The sequence below is a fragment of the Haemaphysalis longicornis genome, unplaced genomic scaffold (assembly GCF_048455015.1).
Source record: "Haemaphysalis longicornis isolate Haplotype H1 unplaced genomic scaffold, Haemaphysalis longicornis Haplotype H1 scaffold_6, whole genome shotgun sequence".
In the NCBI taxonomy this organism is placed as follows: domain Eukaryota; kingdom Metazoa; phylum Arthropoda; class Arachnida; order Ixodida; family Ixodidae; genus Haemaphysalis; species Haemaphysalis longicornis.
In genome coordinates this window covers 74905081-74930485 of record NW_027526407.1, presented here as the reverse complement: position 1 = coordinate 74930485, position 25405 = coordinate 74905081, and the positions used below count along the sequence as shown (strand labels likewise).

The 25405-nt window shown below is 47.6% G+C and overlaps 1 protein-coding gene across 4 annotated transcripts in view; it reads right to left on the bottom strand.

Moving 5' to 3' along the window:
• The window catches only part of Patr-1 (Protein associated with topo II related - 1), a 46892-nt gene extending 21617 nt beyond the window's left edge, over positions 1 to 25275 (bottom strand). Inside the window, exons 1-11 of one of the 4 annotated variants that reach the window (XM_077675282.1) lie at positions 24948 to 25275; positions 24418 to 24523; positions 17051 to 17172; positions 14351 to 14443; positions 12812 to 12880; positions 10668 to 10799; positions 9729 to 9842; positions 5551 to 5790; positions 4433 to 4577; positions 1968 to 2060; positions 823 to 886 (exon numbers count right to left, since the gene is read on the bottom strand). In XM_077675282.1, coding sequence (XP_077531408.1) covers positions 823 to 886; positions 1968 to 2060; positions 4433 to 4577; positions 5551 to 5790; positions 9729 to 9842; positions 10668 to 10799; positions 12812 to 12880; positions 14351 to 14443; positions 17051 to 17172; positions 24418 to 24523; positions 24948 to 24986 — 1217 coding nt within the window. In that variant the 5' untranslated portion in view covers positions 24987 to 25275. The remainder of the gene's footprint in view (positions 1 to 822; positions 887 to 1967; positions 2061 to 4432; positions 4578 to 5550; positions 5791 to 9728; positions 9843 to 10667; positions 10800 to 12811; positions 12881 to 14350; positions 14444 to 17050; positions 17173 to 24417; positions 24524 to 24947) is intronic. The other 3 variants (XM_077675284.1, XM_077675283.1, XM_077675285.1) reach the window with 3 other exon arrangements.
• Positions 25276 to 25405: the final 130 nt, after the last annotated feature.

Below are 25405 nucleotides of genomic sequence, written 5' to 3'. Positions count from 1 at the left end.
GCCGACGAATACCCGATTATGTGGAGCATTGACGACGTCTACGTTAAACCCTGCCCATGACGTCAACTCCGTCATCACTTCGGCGAACATCAAATCGGCGCTTGCATGGAGCACTTGTTGGGCACGGATAACAGTGAAGAGGAACCCACCCACAGGAATGCCCTGGGGAATACCCAACTTTTAGGCTGCGTTTTCACTAGAGAACTGTCATGGGAAAACTGCGTCAAACAACACACGCACCATTGCGCTTCTACCTTTATCCTCACGTGTATCGTCAGCAAAAAAAGAAAAAGAAGATGCCGTTCTGTTCCTTTTTCCACTTGGTTCTGTGCACTGATCACCACGGCTCGATTCCATCCAAGCTGCGCTCGTGAAACGGGCAGCAGCCCAATTTTCCTTCACTCTCTGAATTCCAGAGTGATAGCCTCGAAGCCTGAAACTTTCTACACAGACACTCTTCCCTCCCTGCGCAATGGTGCGATTTCTGCTTTTCGGCTATACACAACTGTCCAGCCATGCACTGGCCTTGGTGCACACATCTCATGACTCCTGTTCCCACAATCAGATTTGCATTGAGCACTATCCGCTTCTGCGAGCTCCCCACCCCACAACCGCACAGCTTTCAGGCTCGGAACAAACAACCCTTCCTTTCTGAGCCAGTGAAGGAAAAAATACGCGGTCTCTCGTTTGTGTTTCTTGATTATAACAGTCAATTGACCGAATCCACCCCCATCAATTATTAGTGTGCACACACGCATACTGTAGTGCAAATAAACGCAAAAAAAAAAAAAGGAATGTTAGAAGGTCATAAACGGCACTCACAGTCCCGGCTGGAAGCCCGGCATGTTGTTTGGCAGCGGCATTCGTCCACGCATTCCCGGGTTGTCTGGCACAAGGAGAGAAGGCGCGAACGTTGAGCTCACAAAGCCCTCACGCCGATGCTTCAACCGTTACACAACACTACGCACCAAACTACCACCGTCCAGTGTGAAAGACGTGCTACTGGACAAATCACCCCGTCCCGACGCTTTCTTTAGCCTCTAAGGGTGTACTCACTCCCTCTGAGATCCCTCACAAATGGTTCATAGGGAGCGCAAACCCTGTTTGCAACGGCAGTCTGGCTACGCTGGTCTGCCGGACGCCATCTGCTACAGCACACGATCCTAGTAACGCAGGTGTGGACAAGATTGACCCAACATCATGTTGCTGAATTTCATCACACATTTAGGAATCTACGAGGCCTCCCTTGACTTGTTGCGATATACAGACATTTCTGTTAACAGCAAAGCTAATTCACTCCCAACAGATTGCACGGGAGGCAACTTCGAAGAAAGCCACTTTGTTGTTACGACAAGCGTTTGCCACACAACCGCAATACAGGACGACAAAGCATGGGCCAAGACCTATCAATCCCTGGTGCTGAACCGGCAGCAGCTTTGTCGCACACGTCGCAAGCAAGCTTTCAGACGAGACTGCGCCCAAGCCAGGAAACTATTCAACAGTTTCAAGTACCGGCCTGGCACTGCTAATACCGAAAGTAGTCAAGAGAGGGCGCCGCAGCGCCCGAAAAAAATTTATAAAAAGACAACGGATTAAGTTTTTGTTAATATGAGCTAACTAATGTGTTAATTCATGATTTTCTTTTAAAATCATTGCGTACTCATTTGCAGCCTAGCAGTGGTAACCTCCATGGCAACTTGCGGCGCAGCACAAAGATCACCTCCAACACTTTGCCCATGAGTAACTTGTGCCTGTGTGGCGCAATGGGATTCACATCGGCTTTGCAACGCAAGGGGCCCACATTCGATCCCGACCAGGGGAAGCGTTTTCTTTACGAAGCCCCTGTTTGGGTGCGTGATGCTGTGACTACGGTGGCTAGATACCACGACCACAAACGAGCTAAGCTACGACACCCCTAAAGCACTTTGCACTTGAAAGGCAGCACATGCACACACACACACACTCACTGAGCAACATGGGAGAGCAGTGCGGGGGCGGCATCATCACCCGGCCACGGCCCAGCATGGGATGAGGCACGGGGGGCAACGGCATCCGGTTGCCTGCGCCAAGACAAAAAAAGGAACACTCCGTCAAGACCCCCGACACACCGAAAACCTGTTTCTCGATGTACACCAGTTGCGAAACTCCGTTTCATAATCCGGGCAGTGCAAGCACCCCCGCTTCGAGGAAGCTGAGGGGTGAGTGTACTGGTGCAGCACCTCGCGGACAAAAACTGAGCTCTGCTACACATTCACTTAATAACATGACCTGATAAAAAGAAAATGCTTGCTTTCCAAGTTAGGGAACAGTAAATTAGGTTATATATACTAATGCTTCCCCGGTGTTTCCTTTTACGATTTACGACAGCCGCTGCAAGCAACTGGGTACTACTTCAACTTCCTGCTGACAGATGATTAGTACCCACTATGGTGGCTCAGCGGCTGTGGCATTGTTCTGCTTAGCCCGAGAATATGGGTGTCATTCCCGGCTGCGGCGGCCAGTTTTCTGACAGAGGCGAAAAGCAAAAACGCCCGTGTGTACGAGACTTCGGCGCACGTTAAAGATCCCCTGCAGGTGGTCAGAATTAATCCGGCGCCCTCCACTACGGCGCACCTCATCGCCTGCGTTGCGTCAGTGTGTTAAACCTTACAGTCAGCACACTTGCCCCTACTTACCCCTGTTTGCCCCAGCACAAACAGGGGGGGAGGCAGCCGTGGACCGTCTTTTGATACATGGGGCCTATGGGGAGTTTCGCAACTGGCGTATATTGAGTTTCTCTAGTTGAAAGCAGCACAAGCCCACTGAAATTGGATACAGATGCAACACCACTTCGCTGACAGCAGAGAAGCTACAACGGTGTGGGTCAAACAGTGGCAAAAAATCTGCAAGCACAGACAGAGATAAAGCAGCAGACGCAACTTTTAAGGGGATGATTTTCTTTTTCTTCCTTTTTTTTTTTTACCCTAAATGGCTCCCTCATTTGCAAAGGTTGTTAGTTCCGAAGGTTGTTACAAAAGCCCCCACATATGTAACATGAGGGCTGATTGCCCTAACGCAAAATTGGGAAGGAAAAAGTTTCACCGGCAGAGTTACAAAAACTGTACAAGAAGAACATAACATCCACATCAACCACAACAATCTGTTACCTGCAGAAATGGTGCAGCCATGGGCGCTCCCTTCATTCACTCTTCACTTTGGAAGCACAATGGCCCGAAAGCTCTTTGACAGCTAATATAACTTCCTGTTTAAAATAGCTGGCTATCACTACGGCATTGACATCACTTCATGGCCATTTTTGGCACCGCAACCCCAACCGAAGTCGCAACATGAGAGAAACACCACCGCCACTAGGCCAGAACCTTCTCTGGACTACAAGGGGCGGTGATGATGGCGGCCAGGTTACTCTCACACCCAAACCCTACGAATCCATCTTTCTCCCCCCAAACTTGAAAATGTTGTTTAGTTACTACGTTCACGGTACACAAGGTGCAAATTTACTACCGCCAAAATTTGATAGAGGTTCCCTCGTATGCTCGCTAAATTTCATCGAAAACCAGAAGCAGGGTTCGTACGGGCTTCAAAAGCAAAAACTCATGGGTTTTCAAGGACTTTCAAGGACCAGAAAACACATTTTCAAAATCCCCATCTTATGTTTTATCTGGGATTATTTATAACTTCTTCAACACAGTGCAAAATTTTGATATTGCCTAATACCTAAGAACATTAATGCACATTTAGATAGGCGCTATGGGTTCATGAATGCTCCCCCAGCTTTATTTTTTATTTCATAGTTTATATTAAGAGGTTTTTCTTTTTTCTTGGTGTTTTGCTGAGGCTGTTTGATTTGTCAGCAAGAGTATCAGCTGAAATTAACTCGGCAAGTGTTGCTGCAAGGCAGGATGAACTATGTACACGTCCACCATTTGCACGTAAAAGCAAACGCAGATGGAGCGTATGAGGCACAGCAAACATGCAATGGAAGGCCGGCCACAGACTAGATGGAACATGCAAGATACAGAACCGAAGCCGGCTTTCACGGGATTGTATCGTGACATGAATTCTATTGAGGAGCGCTGCTCCCAATGTTGCCTCGTAATAATGAGAATCCACAACTCGTAATTTCACGCAATACATTAAAACTTGATCGTTACAATGTTTCTTTACATTTTTAACACCTAAAATTCATGACAAACACTTTAAATTCTGGTGAAAAGAGAGGGCCATTGGTTCTTTTCAGAAAAATCAAGGGTTTTCAAAGACCCTTTAAAAACTCCAGGACTTTTCAGGCCTTGAAATTTACACTTCTAAATTCAAAGGTTTTCAAGGTTTTCAAGGACCTGTGCGAACCTTGCAGACGGTTTTCGATAAATCCTCATATGCTCACTAAATTTCAATAAAAACCGGAAGTTTTTCGGTGGTGGAAAACACTCACCAAAGCCAGGGGGATGGATGCCTGGTGACATGCGTCCGTGGGTGGGGGGTCCGGGCATTCGGCCATGGGGCGGCGACATGCCCATCGGCGGAGCAGGGGGGACGGGCCCGGCAGCGTGCATGCCAGGGGGAAAGGCTGAACGACCCTGCAATCAAGGAAAACCCGTTAGAACGGCACGCAAACAACGCAGAGGCTCAACCACATTTTCCCGTCCATCTTTTGCAATTTCTGGGAGGCCAAATACAGTAGCCGACCGATCTTTCGGACCTGGAGGGGAACAAAAAATAGTCCGCATTAAAGAGCAGCCCGAGTCATTAATCCTTTGGGACAACTGGCATTTCCCCACGAAAGTCCGAAATATCCAGCGAGTTTAAATTCTTGGAGTCCGTAAAAAATGGTAGACTACTTCAATAAGGACAGTTGTCATCATCATCACAAGCCTCTTTCTACGTCCACCACGGTATAAAAACCTCTTCTGGCCATCGGCTTCCAACTGCTCCTAAACTGAGCTGTCCAAACGCATTCTTTCTGCCGCCACATTTTCTCATTTCAACCCTTTACCGAGTTATCCGTCTACCTCAACTTCTAGCCCCATTTCGCGGCAGTTACTCCTCGATCTGATCTAGGATATCGTCCGCCCGAGCCAACTCCCAAGTTAAAGTCATCCGCTTCCAATCTCTAAGCATCACCCTTATCATTCTCCTCTCCGTGGCTCAAAGGCTTAGCTAAGTTTACGCATAGTTTCAGGTAACTATGGCTGGCACCTCCATTTTGCCTTTGATTGGACTTGGTCTAGAGAAGCACAGTCCCCGCTCAAGCCAACAGAGCAGGCGAAAATGATACCAGAACACCTGGTAACCTTTAAAGGGCGGCAAAATCTCCACACACAGCCGTTCTTACTTTTCACTTCAGTGTGAAAAGCAGCCACAGAGGCTGTGAATCAAACCCGCGTCCTGCGGCGGAAACACCTTAGCCGCTGAGCCACTGCGGCAGGTTTTCAAGTTTCTTCTCCAATCCGCTAGCCTAACTCACGCCAACTGCTTGAGACGTTATTTAGCCGCCCCAGGAGACAAAGTTTCCCCTCCGGTCTCATTTCTTACTCCGTGAGCAAAACGTACCGGGCTGTTGAACCGGAACTGTGGCGACCTCGGCTGGCCGCAGAAAGGGGAGCCAGGCAGGACGTCAGAGGGCACGTGGTCCACCGAGCCCCGCCGGACGGGCGGAGTGGCCACCTGGTTCGCCGTGGTACTACTGCTCGGGTACGAGCGCGGCGACGAGGGCCCCGCAAAGTCGCCACGCTCGGGGCGTTCAGCACGACCCCCTCCGCTCGAGCCCCAGGGAGTTTCGCGGCGGGGACTCTGCAGTTGAAAGAGCACGCCGCGAGCCGCATTATGACACGAGATAAAAGGGGGGACATGGTGAAAAAATTAAAGCCGTTCCACTCAACGTGAAACCCGTCGAAAGTCCAGAGCAGCGATTCGCCATAATGGGGCTGTGGTGCCGTTTATTTGCTCACTGCTGCCACCCAACGCAACTCAAATTTCCGAACTCCGCAGTGCTCGCGCGCCACCCCCTGCCTCAAAACGGCGCCAGCGGGAGTTCCCGCACGTGCCGGCAGCGCACAGCCACTTTTTTCTTGCTTACGCAAAAACCAACCCAACGAGCGTTCCTAACTAAACGAATGCAGGTGCTGCCGGTTATTCACATATATTTCGCCTCAAATCTACCTGCAGTTTTCTTTGCGCTAAACAACGGGGAGATGTATGACAAGTACCGGTGGTTCGCAAGTTTTGAACGCTTATGACTATACTGCTGGGCTTTCGAAGCCTCTACATCCCGGGACAGCCCATGATGGTACGCCGTGGAGCTCTACTTGGGTCCACTATCTCGCTGCACCGCCCGATTCCAGCAGTCGCTTGACATCGTGCATTACAGCAAGCTACGACGACAAGGCGAGCCCCTAAAGTGCTCTGCACTTAAAATACAACTTTGTTCAGTTTGAAAGAACTAGCCTTGGGTAATCCACTCGGCTGCATTACAGCCACAGGAGATTTTTTTTAAACCTGAAGAAACGCGAGAAATCTCGAAAAAACATTCAATTTTGATACTACCAGTGATAAGATAAGAGCAGGAGTGGCATAATATGGGTCAGCACCGAAAACACAGTTATGCCAGCGTTAACTGCGCATTGGCAGCTCAACTGGCACGATCAAATGGAGCTAGGCATCAAGTTTTTTTCTTGGGGAGGTTTGAAATTTCATGTCAGTACGGGGAACACTGCTCTTAAAAAAAAAAAACTTTAATTTTTAAGTAATCTCTGTGAAACTTGTCTTGCTGCTTTTTCCACACGGATTTCAAGTATGGCATATTTTTTTGAGTAAGTCAATTAGTTCTCAGGATAATTAGAGATAATTAGCCATTTATGGAGGAACAATAGACAGAGCAGTGTTAGCCATAAAACTGTAATCTTGACATTTTCCAACACAACCCTGGTGAGTGCAATAAGAGAATTGGTTTTTTATGCACCACTTGGAACTAGTTTTACAGCTCATTAAACTTTGGTGTTTGAAATGGGCATTCAAAATGGTTCCTTGCCACTGGTGCCACCAAAGTTTAATGAGCTGTGAAATTAGTTCCAAGTGGTGCATCAAGAAATGAATTCCCTTATTACGTTCATCAGGGTTCAACGAACAACAACGAACATTTATTAAAAGGGATGGCTCAAGGCCACATGGGGGAGAGAAGGGAGGGGAGATGAAGACCTCAATAGTCCACATCATCAGGTCCATCAGGGTTCATAGCATTTGACTACAGTTTTATAGCTAACACTGTTCTGTCTATTGTTCCTCCATAAATGGCTAATTATCTCTAATTATCCGGAGAACTAACTGACTTACTCAAAAAATATGCCATACTTGAAATCAGTGTGGAAAAAGCAGCAAGACTGAAAAGTTTCACAGGGTTTACTTACTAACTAAAATTTTTTTAAGAGCAGTGTCCCCCCTTAAGGGGGGACGTGGCTTTCAAAATCAACTTTTTTATTTCTTTGTGGATTTTGATGAAAATTGGCACAGCAACTGGAAATGCTTCTGTGATAACACTATAAAAATTTCAAAGTAATATTTTGAAAACTTTTTTATGTATGAAATATTCTTTCTGTTCCGCTTGTACCGAGCTTGAGCGGCTTATAAAACACGATAGAAAACTTGTTCGAAGTGCTTTGCATTCCCAAATGAATGGACGAGGTCGTGACAGTTTTAGAATTTTTTTTTTACAACACAATGTTTTTTAGTTTTCATTTTTTTAGAGGTTATTGTGCAACAGGCATGTCAACTGTGAACGATTATTTGAATAAAAAAATCACAAAAAACAAATCTGGAAAACCAAAAGTGTCACGACCTGAACAGTTCATCAAGGAATGTAATGCAAGAAACGGAATCAAAATAGACCCAGCGGTCATGAAGAAATCCCTGGTACAAGCGAAACAGGTGGCAAAAAAAAACGTTTTGAGAAAACGGCTTCCGAAGTTGCAACATAGGTTTCACATATCAGAAGTCGTCACGGTTGTAGCCTTTCATGTCCTTTTGAACATGGGGCTTCTGGAAGGCCTTGCCTTGAAATTGGAGTGCCTTTTACAGCCTTTCTCTTTCCAGAAAACATCATTTTCAGCTCCTCCGTGAAGAGTACATACCCCCTTTGCAAACCAAACGGAGGGGAGATGGGTTTCAATGGGCTTTCAATGCAAAGTATGGTTAGTTGGTTGGCTGTATCGCACTGGACAACCTCCTTTTGCAGTGTTGTCACCATGGCAACAAGTTAAGCATTTTTTTTACTTAAATTTGACCATTTTTGGCTTTTTTTATGTTTTATCTTGCCTGGCACAGCAACTTAGTACTAATGTGCAGGTGTTCATTGCCAAAAGTTTGCATGCCACAGGGATGAAAATGAGCTACTTTGAAGCTTGGTAGAGTATTCTGCATAACTCCCAACTTCAATGCAAGAGCATATTTTTTTTACTACTTTTGACATTCAAGGCATCCAATATTTCTCGCAGCACAGCCAGTATGCCCTGAGCAATGGTATCAATAATTTCTCTAAAAAAAATCACTGTTAAATGCTGCCACAGTAACGTACATTTTTAACGCAGAGAGCATATTTTTATTCCTATATTACTAACTCAAACCAGTTTGCATGAAAATTACAAGTGCACGGGAAACGTTGCGCAAGAAAGGCGATATGGCTCGCGCGCATCGCAGCGCACGCTTACCGCGACATATCGAACTTTGATTATACCTGATATGGCTGGTCAGGTCGCTTTTAAGATTAAATCTAACGTCGCAGGCATTAATTACAACTACTGGCGTTCAATCGTAACCGGTTGCCCAGTCATGTGATGCTCCAATGCGCGTCGGCTATGCCGTGCGCGCCGCAGCATTTGACGCGTCGACTGTTTCTTTCCCAAGGCTAGCGAGCCCACAATCAAATCACAGCAATAACTAAGCGTGTAAACATCGCAAATCCAACTAAAAGTTCACTTCACGAACCGCTATCGCAAGCGCGCACACCGCGTCACCCTCCGGGGTCTGGCGACGGTAGAGTCACGCGCCCCACGAAGCGTTCGATGACCTCCGCCTTTCGAGCCACACAACTTCCCGTAATCCGGCTCGTTATCTCTGGCATTCCCATCGCGATAACGTCCGTGTTGAACACCACAGATTGAACAGAAACTCGTCCGAGCGCAGCGGCGAAAATGAACTCAATCCACTCGCTACGCAGCTCAGGCGGCCGCCATTTTGCGTTGCGCCCGCAACATCCAATCAGGAGGGTCGGTGTTCCGCGCCCCGACCGGGGACCAATAGCGCTTCAGCATCTATTTCTAGCTTCGTTTGTGCGTCGTTTCTTTTCTGCCGTTTGTGCGTTTGTGAATGAACGAAGATAAAAGAGACGAGCAGAACCGGAAAGACGATCGCTCGGCCGATCTAACCATATCAAAATGGCCGCGCCCGGTAGCACCGTTGCGGAGATAGAGCGCTCCGAAAATTGCCGTTTTTTCGCCCTTTTGCGCTGATAGTTTGTCACCGCGCCTGACAAAAGTATTTTTTTATGCCACTTTGCGACGCTTTTCAGCGTAAAAACTTTGCAGACGCACAGAATAGGAAACATAGAAGCCGAATATGTGGGTTTCAAAAAAACGATGTTTTGGTCATTTTTCCGAAGTTGAAAGCCGCGTCCCCCCTTAAATGCACAAGTTTTGAAGCGGAAGCTTTCCTGGGCCCGCGTGAGCCCTGCGACTCACCCCAATCGGAACGGGGTGGCTCCCAGCCGAGTACAGCATGTCTCGCTCAAGGTCTTCCAGCGTGCGCACGTTTGGCGGCAACGGAGACCTCCCTTGCTGCGGCTGCTGCTGTGGCTGCATGCAATGAAGATGGAAAAGTTCAAACACGCTTCACAAGCGCCTTCCAAGAGACAGGATCGAGAGCACGCAGTTTATATCAAACCTCCAGAGCCCTGATTCAGTAACCTGGCCACAATACCTCTATCCACCGCTGTGAACACGGCAGCAACACTACCCCGAAACAAGACCTGCACTCGCGGCACTTTGAATGGGTAGCATTACTTTCAGAGTACCCCCAGCCAAGCCCAATTGTGTAATTCCCCACATTTGCACAAAAATGCATAATTTGTGCAATTAACACCTCCTATGATAATACAGCAGCCGATCTTTTTTTTTTTTTTTTTTTTCCGGGCTTTCCAGAGGAACCGCCAGTAGTCTGATAGGAGTAATGACTCACGGACTTTTCAGACTGCTCTTTTATTCGGACTATTTTTCGTTCACCTCCAGATCCGAAAAATCAGTCGGCTACTGTAGCGTAAATTGGAAAACAAAGGCAAGGAAAAACTGTTAGAGAATTAGGTAACCCAACATAGTTGGCTCCTCATACCCAAACGTGGCTATAAATAAGTCACGCTAACAAACAATGAAAAACTGTAAGAGAATTAGGTAACCCAACATTGTTGGCTCCTCATAGCCAAATGTGGCTATAAAAAAGTCGCTCCAACAAGCAGCTTAAGAACAGCGCACAACAGTGGACAATTTACTGAATTTCTGTCCACTTTTTGTCTGTTCCACCTCCAGGCCTGTCCACAGCTCTCGACGCAGCCTTCAGACAAATCTTCAAGCTGAACAAACACACACACACACGCAGACAAAGGCTTTGCAGGAACCAAAACCAACCTTGGGCAAAGCCTGCTGCTGCGCCTGTGGATGCTGGTGCTGCAGCTTCCACAGGAGAGATGAAAGGCGGTCGTCAGGGGCGGGCGGGGCCACTGGCTTCGGCGTCCAGATGGTCTCGGTCTTCGGGGATCCCTGGCCAAGCCACAATGCACCACAAAGCCGGTCAGCTCGACTACTTCACTCACACACGTCTTTGTGAAGACACAATGTGTATCGGAACTTTGGCTAACGACGACAAGTGCCAGAAAAAATGGAGATAGAAACTACTAACTACTTCCACAGGCAAACACATCACAGGTATCATGGCTCCAGTCTCAAGATCTCCTGTTTTCCCAGTGCAATGAGAAAGAAAGGCAGGCCTCTGATCGGACCACTTCGTATCCCTGGTGGCGAGGCGAGCCACCAAAACATGCAACAGTTTTCACATTCTCATCGGTGCGTGCATGAAGTGCTGACCTAAAACCTAAATTTCCCAAGAAGCAAACCCCGTTGGAACTTGGGAAGTTCTCGGTGAAGCACCTGGTAGGTAGAAGCTGCCACTTAACGCTCCTTCCCATTTGGCGTGCCCGAAAGTAACGCAAAACTACCAGCCAGTCAATCGATTTAATGACCCCTTTAATTAAACTGGCATGTGTGGAAATTAGTACAAAGTACGCCCAAAATCTGTTTTTCTTTACACACCACTTCTGCGGTGGAGAGAAGAGCATAACTGATAACTGAGAAAGAGCAAGAATGTAGGTGCTACTACTGGTGGTCATTTCACATTCTCACTCTTCTATGGGTGCACCGCAAAAAAAAACGGGCCCCACCTCTGCACCCCATGCAAAATGTGCCCGCAAGCGCACAGGGCACATGGCCCCTCACTTTTCGAATTTGGGCATGCCGTCAGTTTGGAAAAGGAGACAAAGGTGCTACAAGCCACTACCACTAAAGGGTTCTGTTTTTGTTGGTTTTTTTTTTTTTTTTTTCCTTTTTTGAACAAGCGTCAGGGCTAGCACACAACTGCATCACGAATTTCCCCGGTGTTCCTAGAACACCCCATACTGAAGCAACTTCTGCCAAACCCTACCCTTCGTAGCGTCAATCCACCTTAAAGGGGCAGTAGGGTCTTTGGGGCCGAAAAACGGCCAAAAAAATCGTTTTCTTAACGGCATTTTCGGCATCCAAGGCAACTTTTCTATCCGCAAATTTACTCATCAAAAGGCACCATATTTTATTGTAACTAGCATTTTAAAGTGCACTCTACAGTTCAGTTCACGCAGGATTCCCTGGTGAAACGGCACTTTTCTTGCAATGTGAAGCTAGCATTTCACCCTCGGATGTCTCAGCATACAACTGTAATGTTTTTTTTTTTTTGCTTCTGATACCAAATGTGTGGAGGATACAATGTTGGGAACAAATTTTTCAAGCGGAGGCTTTGAAAAACTATTATTGCGTTCAATTGCCGCCACCTGTGAGCCATTTCTGGCAGAGTGCGGGAGGAGCGAAGTTCAGTGTGTTGTAAGTGACCAAAAATAGCTAAATCAAAAATGTTCTTCCAACACTGTATTCACTAGCCATTTGTCTGCCTAGCCATTCTGCGTGGCGTGGTTATTTTGTAATTGTGACCCAAAGTAACGGCAATTAATAATTATCTCAGAAAAATAAACAAACTTGCAGGAAATCTGATTGCAGATTTGAAATCAGCACAAAGAACTTTATAATTCTGTGCAGTTTCATAAAATTGGTTAGTAAATAAAAAAAATAGTACTAAGACCACCCTGCCCCCTTAACAGCTAAAAGCAATATGGCATTTTGCAACACTTCGAAAAGCCTCAAAGATCAGCTGGCTAAGTCTAAGCTCAAAAATCATTTCCGGCAATAGCCCGTTAAGAACTGAATGAAGCTGTGCTCGCATCTAAGTGCCACCTGGCCTTTCCAAAGGAGACAAGATCACAAGAACTCCCCATCACTTGCTCTACCCGTCAGAAAGGTTCTTTAGAAGTGTGATCCCCTTCAATATCTGCCCATGTGCTAACCCTGCTGCATGTGTTAGGTTGTGCCAGCACAGATCGGGGGAGTGGGGAAGCAATTTGGCAGTGCGATGATGCGGTAGCAATCAAATGTGTGCGAGGGTGGGGGTTGTCTCCTTCCCCAGGACATACGCCAAACTGCTGCTGCAGGATCGCCGGCGGAGGTGGTGAACTGGGGCGCCCCCACTCCGCGGGCCACGGCTGCAGACACACCCCCACGGCAGAGGCACGGGCGGCAGACGGCGGCCGGCGAGAGAAAGTCGGGTTAGCGCAAACGATCGTTACTCTCTTCAACTTCAAAAACAACAACACTGGATGAGAGGGGAAAAAAAAACAAGAAAAATGTTGCAGCTTCTCTGGTCAGATCAAGTAACGTCAACGCAGAACCCTGGAAAATTTCTTTTGTCTGGCTCGGTGTCAACAACTGGCACAAGCCCGGGCGCCACACAAAAAGCGATCAACAACAACAATGCCGCAATCTGCGTTCGCATATCCTTCGGCACTTCATCTGCCTTCTGCACAACAACGAATACCTGATAAACTGATCGCTCCTGATCGTCCAAACCTACACTAGGCAAATCCAACAGCGGCTCTCAATGCACGCTAGAGGACAAGCACTGGGGAGATTTTCACGGCGCAGCGGTCGGTGGCATGCATTCGGCAAGACCGCGTTGGCCGACCGCTCCATCCCAGCATGCACTGCGGGAGTGAACCAAGGCATCACCACGCGCCAATTGACAGCTGCCGGGTTCACTGGCTGAGGAGTTGTGAACACAATATGGTGTTAGTAAGAGAGTTACCAGCCCGACAGAGTTACTAGCACCCACTGCAACATAAGCAAATCACCACCACAATGTCCCAGCATCACCACATCATAATCACATCACTAACGCAACGCTGTACCATCACCCCATCTAATCACATCACAAATGCAATGTCGTCGCACCGTCGACACAGCTTCGCTGAGTTTCCCATTATCCGACTGTTCTTAAGTGTGAAGGTTGACTGCTTGCTTGCTACACTATGGGAATGCCTGGATTTTTCACCCGTAACCTGCACTTCCTACAGTACACGGTGCAAGAAACGGCTTTAACTACACAACATGCACGGCACAGTCGCGGCCTCACGCCCCACTATCCTCGTCGGATCTCGGAGTCGCTCCAGGCAAAAATAACACCCCAGGTCCAAGCACTTTCCCAAGTTTGAGGCGCGCTCTCCAAAGCACCGGAGAACGCTCCGAAAAGGTGGCACGAGATGCTGACTACACATGTAACCCCCATCGAGAAAGCACCCGCCTGACACAGATTGCTCACCTAAACAACATATTCCTTACAACAACAAGATTTAGCGCAGCAAAAGACACGGACGGTGAAAAGGACGGGACGGGACGGGCCTTTTCACCGTCCGTGTCCTTTGCTGCGTTCAATTTTATTGTTGTAAAATGAACCAACTCGCCAACACATCCCAGCAGCACAGGACATAAATCTTTCGTACGACTAGAACAGACGTCAGTTCCCTCCTCCCAAGAGCTACCCTGTTCAACTCACTATGGGGGAAGTACCAAGCTAAGCGGTATACACAAGCGAAGGGAACGGAAGCAAAACACACTGAAAAACAACCAAGAGAGCAATCATGAGGAGAGAGAGAAAAAAAAAAGGGCGGTGCTCTCACCGAAGCCGTGGCCTTGGAGTAGGACATAATCGCCGGGTCATCATCCCTGTCATCCTCCAGGCCAAGGTGGGAGATGCTCCGCTGTACCACATCCTGCGGAAAAATTGCGACACGTCATCATCATCTTCCTCCTATCTATGTTGCAGGACAAAGGTCTCACAAAGGTCTCCCCCGCGTCCTTCCAACCAGGGGCAGATCCAGGTTTTTTCTGAGGGGGGGTCAGCTTCCATCAGTGATAATGATGGTAATGATGAGGAGGAGAATAGTAGCCTTCTATTTCACCGAAATTTCGGGAAACAAAAAATACAAGAAATAGAACAAATTTTTAAACTAGACTTCTCGTACGACCTGAGGGGTCATCTTCTTGGGAGCATAAATTTAAAAATCAAGAGTGGGGTCAGGACATCCGGACCCCCCTCTGGATCCGCGAATGCCTCCACCCGTTCCTGCCTTGCGGCGCCTAAGTCCATTCTTTGCTTCCGGGTTTTCTGACTTCATTCCTCCATCGAGTCAGTTGGGACACAAGCTCATGTCATTTGCACAGCATTGGGCACTGACAATAGGGCATAAACAGTTTTGGTGGGATCCCAATAAGGAGAGCTTTTTCTCCTTACCTTGATGAAGGCCGTTACTTTCAAACGCGCCTATTCTCTCTCTTTTTTTTTTTCCTTTCTGTAACATTAACGTGTCAGTGCCAGTCTGAATTTCCGGCAGCCACGTCAACGATGTACCTGCACGTTTTCCACCTCCGTTAAAATTCCTCGAAAAGGGGAGGAGAAAGTGCGACACCGGAGGTGTGCCACACCTGAGAACTCCAGCACTACAAGGATTAAAAACTCTGAAACAACGAACCAAAATGGCAGAGCTAAAGATCCATTCAGACGCCCATCCTCAGGTGTGACACACACACATACATACATAAGCCAAGCTTACTTACGACACTCGGGCAGTTACTGTATTTATTCGAATTTAAGCAAACAGATTTTTTTTAAAGCGGGATACAAAATTTATGAGCCGGCTTACATTCAGGGATTTATATTAATATGCAACAAGTACTCATCAAACACTCAAAACAGGCATACAGGGTATTGTAGTTACTATCTAAAGCAGGGGTCGGCAACCTTTTTGACTCTGAGGGCCAATATGCATGTTGACACGGTGGGGGCCAAAAGGAAAAGGAAAGGAAAAGGCTTTGCGGTCAAAGGAAGAAGAATCACCGAATTGACAGTAATATCTAACAATAATTGACAATATCCTGGCTAAGTGCGAAGATGAGGAACACTGCCAACTAGAAATGATCTTGCTTTGTTCCTACCGTATTTTCGGGCGTGTAACGTGCACCAAAAATGTGAAAATTTCAGTGGCAAAGTAGGGGTGCGGATAATACGCGGGGTTTTTCCTTTAGTGCTGCTTTACGGCAATGCATGTTGTGCCGTGAAGCTCCTACGCAGTAACACTGACCAAGCCTTGCATGACAGCGATTGCGCAAAACGTACAAGACAAGGAAGAAAAAAACAAGGACGAGCGAACTCTAACAATTGAATTTTATTCACAAACTGTGACTTCCGCCTCGCGGTCAATGTATTCCACTTGCCAAATGTGCGCTTTTTCTGTCTACATAGTACGTGATGTGTTGCTTGAGCAGTAGCTTTGGTGCAACCTTTCTTGTATCAAATGTGCAGGCAATACGCGAGGAATTTTTTTTTTAATTTTTTGGCAGGCTGAAAGTGGGGGAGCGGATTATATGCAGGGGCGGGTTATACGTGCAAAAATACGGTATGTAACCCCATTTGAGGTCAAAATTGCCACGTAGGTCCTCAGATAGGAAGTCAGGGTGAGGGGAAGAGGGGGTTCGGACATCGTTCTGGGGCCTGAATCATACTCCTAAGCAGTAAACACCTCCTGCAACAGCAAGCCACAGGTTTCCAACCCCTTATCTAAAGCATAAGCAATGGGGCCGCTAATTTGATCTCGCCTACTCCGTATTCGGCAATAGTGGCTAGACTAGAGTATTGGCTCGGCAGTAAAAGTTTGCCTGCTCAGTGCTATTACGCCGAGACCGTTGTCGTTATAGTGCCGCCTCTAAACTGAAAGTTGTTCTCGCAGCCGGGAACTCGTCAAGCCCTCAGCCAAGGTGGCAGCTCGGCATCAATGAAAGAAATGCCCACTATAGAAAGGGTCTCAGGGCTAGTCTGGGACGACATCACAGAAAGGTTGGGGGCGCAGGCTCGTTCAAAAAATGTGGGATTGAAAATGCACTCGACAGCTTCTTTACACTGTGCCCACACTAAGGGTGCCAGCTAAAAAGAGTACGGTAACGACGATGACATTGTGTGAAGCCAAACAGGTTCGTGGCTAACGAATGCCATTTTAGTCTTGTGACAGTTCTGATGGGTCGCTTTTTTTTAACTTGTACTTGTTGCGTGTATTTGTTGCGAGTGAGTGAGAGAAAGAGAGAGATGGGTAAAAGAGAGAGAGAGATGGGGAGGTGGGAGAGGGGAGCAATGGAGAGAGATGAAGAGAGAGAGAGAGGGAGAGATATCGTGGAAGAGAGATGGAGAGAGAGAGAGAGAGAGAGAGAGAGAGAGAGAGAGAGAGAGAGAGAGAGAGAGAGAGAGAGAGAGAGAGAGAGAGAGAGAGAGAGAGAGAGAGAGAGAGAGAGAGAGAGAGAGAGAGAGAGAGAGAGAGAGAGGCACCCACCTGGTTTAGAGCAAGAGGGTCCTCTTCGGCTAGGGGAACTGCCCCAGAGGAGGAGTCCGGGGGGTGCTTGGCCCGATCTTCGAGCTCTGCAAACTTTTCGTGGACCTCCTCCCAGCCATCATCTGCGAAGCATGACATAACCACAAGTCAACACACATGAGCACCAGGTCGAAACACTCACACCCCCTGCTGAAGAAGGGCTCGAGAGAAAGCATCACCGGAAGGTTTTGGCTTAAGCACTAGGGTCTTTGATCAGAAACTTTATTTTTACAGTTATGATATACTCACAGCTTTTGTGAGAAAACTGCTAGAGTGATGCAGCTTAACAAGGCACCAGTGAGTCGCGCACAAATCAAGGAGTGCAGCAAGACTAACACATATCATTCTATCTGGTCTGCAGCGGAAGTTACGACCAAACTTCAAATGGCCATAACTTCTGCTACAGGCCAGATAGAATGATACTGTTAGTCTTATTGCACTCCCTCAATGAATTGCATTTAATTATTTATTCATACTTTGCCATTAAAGGGGGCCACGCAGACAAAACGCAAGTTTCGTTCATTCGAAAGGTTGCCTCATTAGAATCATACTGACACCACTTTTAATGCACCCTTCGCTCAAATAAGCTACATAATTAGGAAAAAAGGGAATGGCCATGTGACCCACTGGCTCATTTCCTGCAACACAACCTATGATGTCATCTGACCAGCTGTGCGATTGGCTGAGGCCGGCAGGAGCAACCGCAAATTAGGCAGGGCTTATAAGCTTGATTGATTGATTGTAGGGTTTAACGCGCCGACGCAACGCAGGCGATGAGGCGCGCCGTAGTGGAGGGCTCCGGATTAATTTTGAACACCTGGGGATCTTTATCGTGCGCCGAAATCTCGTACACACGAGCGTTTTTGCTTTTCGCCTCCATCAGAAAAGCGGCCACCGCGGCCGGGAATCGAACCCGCGACCTCGTGCTCAGCAGCGCAACGCCTTAAAGGGCTTATAAGCTTGCCGAACGAGCTATTTGCCCCTAAATGTGATGCATTCATGATACGGCAGTAAGAACGGTGCAGTAAACAATGAAACTTACGAAAATATACGTAAACATAGAAGTACCGATGCGCACTGCTCTTGGTACTGGGTGCACCATGCTTCTTTCAGCTGCGTAGCAGTCCATCACTTTGGAATTTTCTTACATGACACTGGCCAATTGGTGCCAGCGACGTTGTCTTACGTGACCCTGTTGGTCGAGCATAACCCATGCTTCCCGAAACTATTACTTTCTACCATAACAAAAACGAGCAGGTGCAGGTACGGTCAAAAACAAAGCAACGGTGGACAAAGGTCTGTGGATAAGTATGGCAGCGGCGCCATCTGGGAGGACTGACAGCAAGCAAGGCTGCAGAGCCTAATGACGCACTGGAAGTTCGTTTCAAAACCCGCCCCTGTGTGACTTCATGGCAGATGTCCCGAAAACACACGATTCGGCAGGATGTGCGACCATTCCAAACATCTGGCACTTTGCCGCAGAAACGTAAAAAGGTAGTTTTGCCACACGAACGGCACCGCATCTGCGAATTCGCACGGAAAATCACACCACGTAGGACGGGCTTTAGTTCGCCATCTAGAATCTTGGGCTTCTCCGTCGTGTGTTTGGAGTTGACCTGCATTCGCACTCTAACGGCTTGCACCGTTTAGGTCAGCGGACGAGCGCCAACGCTGCCCGAATGAGCCCTCCGGTTTGCAACGTAGCAGCATTCTTGTACCTCAGCGTGCGTGCGTCAGCTTATGCAGGTGGACATTGACCGCTCAATGCCAGGCTGGGCAGACGCTGACAGGTGTCAGTGCCGTGCAGACGTTGACAGCTGTGCACTGAACCCCTGGGGTCAGTGCAGTGTCGTTTTTGCATCGTGTCTGCCCGCGTAATAAACCCTCGTACTAAGAATTTATCACTTCCCTTTAGAGTGACCGGTGTATGGGCAGCGAGAGCCGTCACTGCCTTTCGGTTTTGTTCGCTCTAACTTGTGGTGGGCAGTTTCTCCGCAATTGGTGCTGCACGAGAGCAGCAAGAGTAACAGCATGCAATTCTATTCTAATACTACTACTCTAAATGTAGTGTAGCAGATGGGAGCTCCATACAATAAGCACCATTTTTAAGACCAGTAGAGTCAAAACAAAAGTGTGCATGTATGTGTCTTCCTTCAGATACCAGCCGTCAATGCTCGAGAGAAATAAAATCTGCTGATACCTCTCACTTAAATTCTGTCACTCTACGTTGTGCATCAAAGACCTTCACTGGTCATCCACATTCACCGAGTGGAATGGCTCACGATTTCATTTTACCTCTCCAAATTGCCTTACAATTATCAGTGGAGAGCCGACCAACCGGACCCACAACGTAGGCACAGCTGCACTTCCACCACAGAGCAGCAACATTTCACGAGAATGAATTCCGTTTTGTTTTTGCCCCCTGATGACGTCAAACACGCTCACAGCAGCGACATAACTAAAGGGTGGGGAAGAAGTTCAATGTTCCGGTCCCCAAAGCGATCAACCGTGCGCTTCTTGATTTTGTGGTTCCACTGCGCTCGCGTGTCCTTCCAGCACTGGTTGCATGGGGTGCAAATATCGATAGGTTCGAGCTGGGTTGAGTAGGAACCTCTTTCGCGCTGTACAGGGATTTGTACACACCCCAACCAACACCCCCCCAGAAGGATTTCGACAGCCCCCAAAAAGATTCCACAACCACGAGCACCCCGCCCAGTGGTTTACACCCCCCCCGCTCCCCACCTTCCCCATAGGAGGACTTCGACACCCCCCCCAAAATAGAAATTCTGGACAAACCCCTGGTGTTGTAGAAGCCGGCCAGAGAGAAAAAAAAAATGTGCTAGGAAGGAGAGTTCATTGATTTGAAGCACCAACACTTTGCTATTTTAGTTGGGGAGAACAGCTGTCCAGGCAAAAGCTGGGCTGTACCAGAGTCCTTCAATGCTTTACTGGTCACGAAACTGCTCCGTAACTCAATGGGAGAGCTTCATATGCTGTGTTTGGCCGCCGCGCGGTGGCGCCACCCTCTCACTGAGGTCACTCCTCGGGCGGCGTTGCGCTGGCTCGAACGGCGGAGCCGGGACGAGTTGTGTTTGTTTCGTGCGGGAAAAAAACGTAACGTGCATATCGCGCTCTAGTGATGCGACTTAAGTAGTGCAACGACGATGTCGAACATGAGTTGCGTCCCGGGATGTCGTTCCTTGTACAACGATACCACAGAAAATGTTTGCTTGTTCTTTTGACCGAGCGACGGGCAGCTGTGTGACAAATGGAGGGGCACCATTCCAAGGCAAGCAACGGGAGATTTCAGCTTCGATTATAAGTGTGCGACAGTGTGTGCAAATGCACTGTGTGTGAGAATGGAAAAAGCAATGTACCCTTTTGAGAGCATCGTGGACCTAGAATTGTACAAGGCTAACTTAAAGCCGAATTTGTGTCATATCAGTCAGGTTGTAGCGGTGCTTCATTGCCTGTTTGCAAACTTGTATTACCTTGTGCTCATGCTCGCGTCTAACAAGAACTTCGGGACGTCCTTGTGGTTTTACTTTTCATATTTCCGCGAATTATCCCTTAGGGTTCGTTTTGTTTGTTTTGTAACCGCGCGTGGCCGATTCCGGTTTCTTATCTGCCGTTTCAACCAGAGCGCCCGTTTGCTCTTTTTGATCGTACGTACGTTGGGCAATATTGTTTGATATGGAAAGGGTGCCACCTTGTCACTAACTTGATTTTTTGTTTCTCCGACAATGTACTCGATCCCATTTCCATGGATCTGAAATTAATAACGTTCCAAGAGTAATGCATGCATAGCAAACTCCGCGCAACTCACTTTATCGACGTTCATCTGTTCACGTCACACTGCGGACTGCTTCTTCGACGTTTGTGTTTCATTCTAGTCTTTTGTAGTGCAGGAGATCGCTAGTTCGCTGCATTCATAAAAGCTTTGCGTCGTTCTTGGCTACGTAGCAATATTCTGTTTCCTCCGTGTGCTGCACATCGCAGCGCGAAAAAAATTTTTGTACGCTGGACCACGCTCTTTTGTTTCCCTTCGTAACACTGAAATTTTTTGTTGCGTGTGATAAAATCATTTTCATTGTCCTTTTTTTGCTTTCTGTTTTTGCAAGGATTGCAAAGCGTGGAAGCGGAAGGACACACGGTGCAACATATACAGGGTGTTCCGGTGAACACTTTCAAAAATTCCTGAAGGTAGGCTTTTCAAGAAAAATAGGAATTCTCTTAAGGAACAAGCTATCAGGTTCGGCGGACGTCAGCGGTTATGAGAAATATGCGAATTACATAGTTAATTAACTAAAACCCTGTAATGAACTTTTTAATTAGCGAAGTTTGGTGGTTATTGCCAATGGCGAGTTTGTAGCCACGGAAACGACGATAACGGACCAGTTTTTAAAGCTAAGAAAAATGCACCCTGTAGAGCCCTGCAGCCCGCAAAAATCAAGTTTTTTCCCCCCATGAAACCGAAACGCAGCGCACATGGTGCGCCAGAAGTCTAGTGCAAACGCAACATCCGCTGATGACGTGTTGCAGTGACTGTGTCGCCCAATTCAAAAAAGCTCTGGTGATTCCCCACGCTAGGGAATCAGCTGATATCAACTCCATCGCCTCTTGTATTTTTTCAATGATCAACGCCCACCTTATAACACGGCTAGCGTTATCTTTTGTTTCGTTGGTAGGCGCAAGAAAGAGGCTAGCCATTGCCCACAACACTGTCGCCCGTTTCGGGAGTCCTAGTGGGCGTTGGCGACAGTTTTGCTTTTCTTTTTTTATTGTCTCAACCACATCTGACGCGGATACCAGACGTGCAAGATGTGAAACGTCACCATCCGTTCCTTTTTTTTTTCGTTAGGTTTATTTGCTGTTCGTTTATAATCGATGTGTGTTAGAAAGCGCATCAGACAAAGGAAAGGTTTGTTTGCTGGGCGAGGAGGGCTTTCGCGGCTGTGGCTGCTTGCTGAGCTAGGCTTCCTAGCTAGGGAAAATTGTACTTACATTTCGACTTGGCCGCCACATTCATTGAAACACGTCACCAGCCGACGTTGCGTTCGCTCAAGGCTTTTAGCGCTCCTTCAGCGCCGAGTTTCGTTTTTGAGCGGAAAACAACGACAGGTTTCCTCACGCTACAGGGCTTTAAACACCGACTTTTTCGTTGTTTTAAAAACTGATATGAAATCACCTTCTGTGGGGCCACAAAATCACCACTGACAACAACCACCAAACTCCGCTAATTAAGAAGTTCATTAGTAGAGTTTAATTACCCACCTAACTAATGTGCACACCCTTGATACTATCTGGTGTCCGCCGCAGCTAGCAATCTCCTTCTGAAGAGGGTTTCTTTTTTTCTCGAAGAGCCTATTTTTAAGAATTTTTGAAAGTGTTCGCTGAAACACCTTGTATCTCTTCGTGTCTTGATCCTTCGCGTTTCTGCAGTGTTTTTATATGTTTTCAAGTATGTACACACTCATCGAAACGACAATACTATTGGGCTAGATCTCTTTTAGCGTTCTGTGCATTCCAGAGCAATAAACGGATTCATTAAGCGTAGTCTGAACGACGCGTACTTGGTTTCTTTCAGTTTTTTTATTGTATTATCGATAGGCCCGCAGCAGTTCGTGACTACACAGCTACCGTATGTGTGGTATTTACAACTTTGCTTTAAGAAAAGAAACAATATAGATTTAAAATCCGTAAACACGACGGCGCAGCGCTTGTGCCAGAGCACACAGAAGCCGTTGCCGTTCGCGGCCGAAGTTTACGGTAACTTACTTCGAAAAATAAAACCCCATTGAAGGCAGGTGATTAATACAATAACCGGACTATTCATAGCTAACTACTACGAAAAAAAACGCAGTTAATCAGCGCGCAGACACCAAAAGCAGCGAGCGTTTGCACGCCAAGAGCTGGCCAATACGCCGCACGCGCGGCGGCTGGATGACCTTCGTGCGGAGGTGGCGCCTGTAGCGGCGCGCGCGGTCCCTATATGAACCGAGAGCCGAAGTTTCGTGACCAGTAAAGTATTGAAGGACTCTGGCTGTACCTACAAGACCTTGCAACAAACCATCATCAGCAGCTTGAAAGCACGAATGAGATGAGAAGGGCTTCAGTTTTGTCTACACTGGCCAACAGAGCCAGAGTCGGCTAAAAGAAGTGCCGAACGAACCGCCTTTTAACAGCACAGCCGTTTAAGTTTGAGCTTCGTCCGTTGGTGACGGCAAAAAGAAAAAAAAAAAGAAATACCAAGAAAAGAAACTCCTCCAGCGCAAGGCACCCGGCACGACCTTCGCCCAGCCACGTATGTGGAGCTAAGCCTCGCCTAGCTATGAGGTCATCGTGCGCACCAGCACCACTGCCCAGCGCTTGGGGCGTGATCTCGCATGCTCTTCTTTTTGTCAGTACACGTGTGTTTATGCCCCACCGAGTTCGCGAAGCCGAATGACACTGGTTCTAGCCCGTGCTAACGCAGTCCAGCTTGTGAGAGGTATGAAAGAACGCGGACAGAACGATTCAGGCGTGCCGGCCATGGAGAACTTTTCAGCGGCAAGTTAGGAAATCCGTGCGAGGTGCAACGGCCAGGTCTCCGACGAAAGGAGAGGGGAGGCCTGCTCTGCTGTTTCTCCAGCCTTGCACCACTAGTCCAAGCTGTGTTGTTTTTTGTCGTTTTTGCTTTCACAGCAAAGCAAGCCTGACATGTCGCTTCAGTCTCTGCATAGCATTTTTAACTAACTCACCAAACTGCTTTGGCTGGCCTGCCCTGACTGCAGTTTTACCTTCCAACCACGACACCGTAGCTCTGTGGTCACTATTCTGCTTGGAGGCAACTCAACGTGAACGACATTCTGTTGAAGCAATTCTACACATGCTGGAGCTCTCTACTCACACGTGACATAACGTCACTTACTCCTACAAACGGGAATCACCCTGACAAACCCATTTTCCAACATGCTTCTTATTTTCCCACAATTTTTTTTTTCCCAAGCGCAACCCATGAGATGCGAACGTCATTTCGTGGTCTCACGTTCGCAGCATAGCCTACTCAACATTTGTTAACTGGTTACCTAAAACAAGCAACAAAACTGGCTGTTCAATAAAAAGTGGCCCAAAACAAGCACTGCAGTAAGGCAATGTTTGTGGTTTATGTATACCAGCCGCAAAAGTGCTATGTAAGTAATTGCGCAAGCAAAGCAAGGAACGCACTTTAGCGCGTGCACCAATGAAATGTGGTAAGTCTTTAAACGATATGTCACTTCATTTTCAACGTCTGTCACTCAATTTTCCCGCGCAACGAAAACGCAGGTGTACAAGAAAAGATCGAATACCCAGCTCACCGAGACCTCCTCCGAAGGTCTCATCGTTGAGGGCATCGTAGTCATCTTCGACTTCATCCGTCAAAAGATCGTCGTCATTATTCAGTGAATGAAGTCCCTGCAAAAGTTTCACCAGGTTTCAGAGAACGCCGTTTCACAGGAACAAATAACAAGTTCGAATTTCACATCGAATTTACCATTAACCATTCTGCAGTCACCTGTGTTTGGGCAGAGCACGCAATACAAGAGTATCTTAGTGCGGGTCGGGTTCGATTGAAAGACGTGACAACAGCGCTGGCGCGCTTAAATGTTGAGTAATCTTTGGGGTATACAAGTAAGCGCCGTTGCGATAAAATTTCAGCTGGACCACCACAGGAATGTGCGTGTTTACGCTGGGGGGTCAGGGCAGGTTGCCAAAAATGATGGTTCGCGTGCGTTGACGGGCACAACAGCTCCGAACGTCATGACAAACGTTTTCGAAAGCGCCGCTCGCGCAACGTTTCCGACTCCAAACGGCGCCCGCTAATCCCTGCGTGACTTGCCTGCGGCTCTCTGCGGAATCCGAGTCCTCCTCTCGACATGTCTGCGGGTGAGATAGGCGATATTTCCAGGTCTTGTCTCGACGTGGTATCATATCAGGGTGCTGGTTAGGCTTAGACACACTGACACATCGGGAAACACCGCGGCGCTACGCTCGGTCACAGCGACTGGGGAACACGGCCACGCACTTCACGGGACACTGCTCCGCATGGCGAACCTGTTACACGAGACAATTGAAAATGCTTTTAGTTGAAATTGCGAACGTGACACCACACCGAAACTACATTACTGGAACCACACGGGAGCAAACGGGAGTGTTTGGGTGAGAGCAAAACGAGACGAGGAAAACCGAGGCAAAATGCGAAACAGACGGCGATTTTCTTACATAACTCATAATAAACTTCAAACTAAAAGTAATGGTGCTTACTCAAATATAATTTAACTAGCACTTTTTATATAA